Source organism: Sorghum bicolor, chromosome 2 (genome assembly GCF_000003195.3).
Source record: "Sorghum bicolor cultivar BTx623 chromosome 2, Sorghum_bicolor_NCBIv3, whole genome shotgun sequence".
Classification (NCBI taxonomy): domain Eukaryota; kingdom Viridiplantae; phylum Streptophyta; class Magnoliopsida; order Poales; family Poaceae; genus Sorghum; species Sorghum bicolor.
The window spans coordinates 5,892,642-5,897,966 of NC_012871.2; the positions used below are offsets into that span (position 1 = coordinate 5,892,642).

At 46.6% G+C, this 5,325-nt stretch overlaps 1 protein-coding gene across 2 annotated transcripts; it reads left to right on the forward strand.

Annotated features, from left to right (window-relative positions):
• On the forward strand, nt 2,750–4,892 carry LOC8063632. 2 transcript variants are annotated; one of them, XM_021454393.1, is made up of 2 exons: nt 2,750–3,286; nt 3,365–4,892. In XM_021454393.1, the coding sequence occupies exon 2, from the start codon at nt 3,369–3,371 to the stop codon at nt 4,581–4,583; it is 1,215 nt and encodes a 404-aa protein (XP_021310068.1). In that variant the 5' UTR covers nt 2,750–3,286; nt 3,365–3,368; the 3' UTR covers nt 4,584–4,892. The 2 variants fall into 2 exon arrangements, with proteins under 2 accessions (XP_021310068.1, XP_002459466.1); XM_002459421.2 differs by having other exon boundaries at nt 2,750–3,237.

The following is a 5,325-nucleotide window of genomic DNA, read 5'->3' on the forward strand; positions in this document are numbered from 1 at the left end:
CTAAATACTATTAAAATTTGTGAGCTTCGTTAAAAGATTTTAATGAAATGAGTCCATCTCACTATAATGTCATTTCTAGATTTAAACCAAGTTGTCACCTTCATCATCTTCTCACACTATAATACCATTTCTAGAAGCCCAATTGTGGCCTTCATTCATCCTCTCTCGCTCACACAGTCACATTTGGAGTAGGCAACTCTCTTTTTTTTGAGAAAGCCATTTGGCGCACTTTATTGATTTTGCAAGACAGTTACATCGTTCACCAAAGCTCCTAGCAGAAACCTAGGGGGTTCATCGACCCAATTACATGTAAGCTTCTCCTGAAGCGCAACTCTAGCTAATTCATGGGCTACACCATTTGCTTCACGATTACAATGTTCTAATGAGATAGAAACAAAATCAAGCCACATCAGTTCACACTGCTCATAAATTGGACCACTGATTGTAGCTGTGAAACCCCCTTGTCTCATTGTTTGCACTACCTCCAAGCAGTCCGATTGAATTCTTATTCTATTGCATCCCATTGTCTGAGCTAAAGCTAGACCTTCTCTAAGTGCAGTCACTTCAGCAGTAATAGCATCAGACATGAATTCAAGGTAGCTTACCCTAGCCCCCAGGAATGAACCCGTTGAGTCCCTTATAATCACACCTGTTCCTCCCGATCCGAGTTCGGGTGTATAACTTGCATCTACATTCAGTAGTAATTCCCCTTCAGGTGGTCTTCTCCAGCCTTCTTCTTTCTTGCCAGTTCTCCCCACCTTCTTCAATGATCTCTAATAGTTCGTTGTTAAAGTTGCAATGGACAGTGCTGCTCTTGTTGGATTTTGAAAAGTTTCCCCATGAGTTAACTGCCGACGTTGCCACCAGATATACCAACCTCCCGTGAGTATTAATTCAGCAAGCCCAATGTGATTCAGTTCATCAATCTGCTTTGGCCTCGTAATCATCTCAGCAACAACAACTGACCCCGAAGGGTGAAGAGATAGCGTCGAGTTGATATTGTCAGCTACTCCCAGAATTCTCCAAATCTCTTTAGCTTGGTTGCACTCGAACAGAGCATGTTTAATGTCCTCACAATGAGATTGACAAGCAGGACAACTGCTTGAATTTTCTATATGTCGATTTGCCAGAATACCTTTACATGGAATGAGACCATGTAACACCCTCCAACCAAAGATTTTTATTTTTGCTGGCACCTCCAGTTTCCATAGCTGAGACCACACCTTATCATCACCTATTCCACTTGCTTGTTCATTAATTCTATTTTCTCCAAACTTATGTAGCCATTGTAGATGATAGGCCTATCCAACTGAAAAGAAGTTATTCTTTGTGTAGTGCCACGCCACAATATCTTCTCTTCCATCTCATAGAGGAATCTGTAATATTCTGTTAACATCAATTTCTCAAAACATAGACCTGATTAGTTGGATGTCCCAGGCACCCGTGATTGGGTTAATGAGTTCCTCTACTCTTGTAATCAGACTATTTCCTCTCGGTGTTACAATCTTCAAATTATGACTTGATGGGATCCAATTGTCCTCCCAGATTTTTATTTGGGACCCATCTCCAACTCTCCAGATACACCCTTTCTTGAAACACTCCAAACTAGCAATAATACTTTGCCAAGTAAATGAACATCCCTTTTTCAGCTTTGCATCCAGTAATCTTCCATCTGGGTAATACTTCGATCTTAATACTCTGGCACAGAGTGAGTCCGGTTCCACCAGCAACCTCCAGATTTGTTTAGCCAACAGTGCTTTGTTAAAAGCTTCTAGATCTCTAAAACCCATACCTCCTTTACTCTTTGGAATACATAGTTTCCACCAAGCTTTCCAATGTATCCTTTTGTGATCACCGTCATCACCCCACCAGAATTGGGATATGGCGTCGGTTATCCCTTTGCATATGTTTTTTGGGATTTTGAACACCATCATCGCAAACACTGGCACGGCTTGAGCCACTGATTTTATAAGGACTTCTTTTCCTCCCATGCTTAGTAGTTTTTCCCTCCAATCTTTTGTTTTTCCCCTCACCCTATCCACCAAGTACTGGAAGCAATCACTTCTGTCTACACCAACCAAAGCTGGTAGCCCCAGATACTTATCAGTTAAGGACTCCGTCAAAATATTCAGTGTTTCACAGACTTCAGCTTTTGTATCTACATCAGTATTCGGGCTAAAAAAGATACTTGATTTAGCATCACTGATCTTTTGCCCCGAGTTTGCACAATATCTAGCGAGCAAATTCTTTAGTACTTCAGCATTATTGTTATCAGCTTGCATCAATATCAATGAGTCATCAGCAAACAATAAATGAGATACAGCAGGAGCATCTCTACAGACTTTTACTCTCTGCAGCTCACATCTATTTTCAGCACCTTTCAACAGACTTGATAGACCTTGTGCAACAAATAGGAACAAGTAGGGTGATAGAGGATCACCCTGTCTTAACCCTCTAGTGGGTGTGAACATACCTGCCTTGTTTAGTTCAACCCAAAAAGCAAAAAGTTTTTAAGATTCCCTGTCACATCGAATCTTGCGGCACATACATGAAGCATTAAATATAGACAAAAGCAAAAACTAATTACACAGTTTAGCTGTAAATCGCGAGACAAATCTTTTGATTCTAGTTAGTCCATAATTAGATAATATTTATCATAAACAAACGAAAGTGCTACAGTACCGAAATCCGAAATCTTTTCGGAACTAAACAAGGCCTCACCTTATATCTTACAGATTTCTTCTATCAAAACTCTCTGCTGGGCTGCTGGCCGCTCTCGTCTCCGACATCGGGCCGCGCGCTCCTCCTCGGCTCGACGCCGAGCCGCGCCTTGCCCGCACCGTTGCTGGAGAAGAGGAGGCGGGCGGAGAAGGAGAAGAGGAGGGGCCGTCGGCGGGGACTGGTGACGGGGCCCGCGGAGGGCACCGGCGTGGGCCTTCTCCGCCTTCCCGCTGGGGAGGACGGGCGCTGGCGTGGGGTCAGCGACGAGGCGCCGGCAGGATAAGGGGACAGCAGCTTCTTGGGTCGCGGCGGATCTCGCGGGGTGGCCGTGCGACGTCGCCCTGGGGTGCCTCTGCCTCGACGCCGGTCCAACCGAGGCGGAGCTCATGCGAAGAAGCCGCTAGATCTGCCGGCCTCTCCACACCTGCCTCGACGCAAGTCCGGGAGGGTAGCGAGCGGATCGATGCTCGCGGAGAGAGCAGGGGCGAGGATATAAGGCTGAGCGGTGCAGAGTAGGTACGTTTGCCTTCGACGACTCCCCCACCTTCTCCGGCGCCTGGCGCCGGTACGCTCCGCTCCGCTCCACCTCCATTCCAGCGGCCCTCACCACCCTCACACCCCCTGTTTGCTTCTCCATTCGCAGCGGCATGGAGCGCCCGAAGAAGACCGCGGTGGCTGGCCTACCCGACGACCTCCTGGTGGAGATCCTCTCCTGCCTCCCCATCAACGAGATCCACCGATGCAAGTGCGTCTCCAAAGGCTGGCGCGACCTCATCGCGGATCCCCTCCACCACAAGAAGCTCCCCCAAACCCTCCATGGTTTTTTCCCTTCCTACGTGGGGGAGTTGGGATCTTTCATCAATCTGTCTGGGGGATCCGCGTCAACCTTCGACCCTTCCTTCGCCTTCCTCAAGAAGCTGCCTGGCATTCACAACATCTGGCTCAGGGCGTCCTGCAACGGGCTCCTCCTCTTTAGGCACAGCACCAGGCTTCGCGAGCTTGGCTATATTGTGTTCAACCCCGCCACTGAGCAGTGGGCGGCCGTGCCCAGCGAGCATACTCTGGCTGATAGGCCTATTCGCTTCAGCCACACCTGTTTCGTGTTCAATCCGGCTGTCTCCCCCTACTTCCATTTGGTCATCATCAGCGCGCGGGGGGTGAGCCTGGCAACAGTGCAATTCTACTCCTCAGAAACAGGGGTGTGGAGGCACACCCAGATTGACTGGGCTGAAGAAGTAGAGCTGCGAAGACAATGGAATAAGCGGGATCCTCAGATCAGGGGGTGCACCCCTTGTGCTGCCATTTTCAACAGCATGCTGTATTTGATCTTGACTGATAATCAGATATTTGAGGTGGATGTGGAAGGGAACACAAAAAGGATAATCCGAGCGCCATCTTCTGTGGGTGGGCGGGTTCATGGCTGCGTTCCGCTTTTCATTGGTCAATCCCAAGGGCGCCTATATTGCATCAATGAAGAACATTGGGCAGATGGTATCCCATCTGAACTGTCCAGTCGTGTTTTTAGAAGAGACTCCGATGATAATTCTAATCTACTGTCAATCTGGGTTCTTGAGGACTATGATACACAAAAGTGGGCCCTTAAGCACAGTGTGAGCTGTTCACGTCTGTTTGGAAGGACAGGTTTTCTTGGTTACAATGTTGTTGCCATTCATCCAGACAACAACAATTTCATGTTCATTGTATATCGGAAACACCAGCTGATATCATATGGCTTGAATAGCAAGGAAGTGCGGACTGTCGGCACATTTCAGGAATCCTTGCAGCTTCCTCCTTATGTTCCTTGCTTCTCGGACTTCTTATCAGTGGCACGGCATGAAGAGATACTAGGGGTTGGCGTGTGAGATAAGCGTGAAGGACGTTGCCAGGGCAGGCGACCGTGCAGTGGCCATTGATCACTCAGGACAGATAGCACGGAGGTGGGCAAGACGAACCCTGTAGCATCCGCTGTGTTTCTGCATTCGCTCTAGCATGCACAAGCTTTTGTATTTGCTTATGAAATAGGCTATCTGCCTGTGACTTATTTGTTTCATTTCTTATCCTCTTTCTTGAGACGTCTTATCTAATTAATACTGCAACCACTTCTACTACTGCAAGAAAAAACACACAAGGTTGCAAATTAAAAGTTGAGACATGTTTGTATGCTTCTTTTAGATCTGTGACCTGTCTCAGTAAGTGCTGGAATCACCAAAAAAGAAAAAAAAGGTTTGTCTGTGTTTGGGGTGGGGGGGGGGGGGGGGGGGGAGGCACAAAAATCTAATGACTTATGCTGTTTTGTTTCAAATCATATGTTTCAAATGCTGTATGTGATGTTTCCAGAATTCCAAACATCTTATACACTGATCTACTTCTTCTTACTTCTGTTGAGTTACTAGTGAGTGATTGGCTGTCTGTGAACTATATATTTTTTAATCTTCTCTGGGGCCTATGTTTATGGTGTAGTAATGAACTAAATGCAGCTTTTAAATAGTTTGCCAACGATGCATGCTATTGAAAGTTCAGTACCCTCGAAAGCCACCTACTCCCTTTGTCCCTAAATATTTGTCGTTTGCGCTTTTCGGGAAACAACTTTGACTAAATATATGT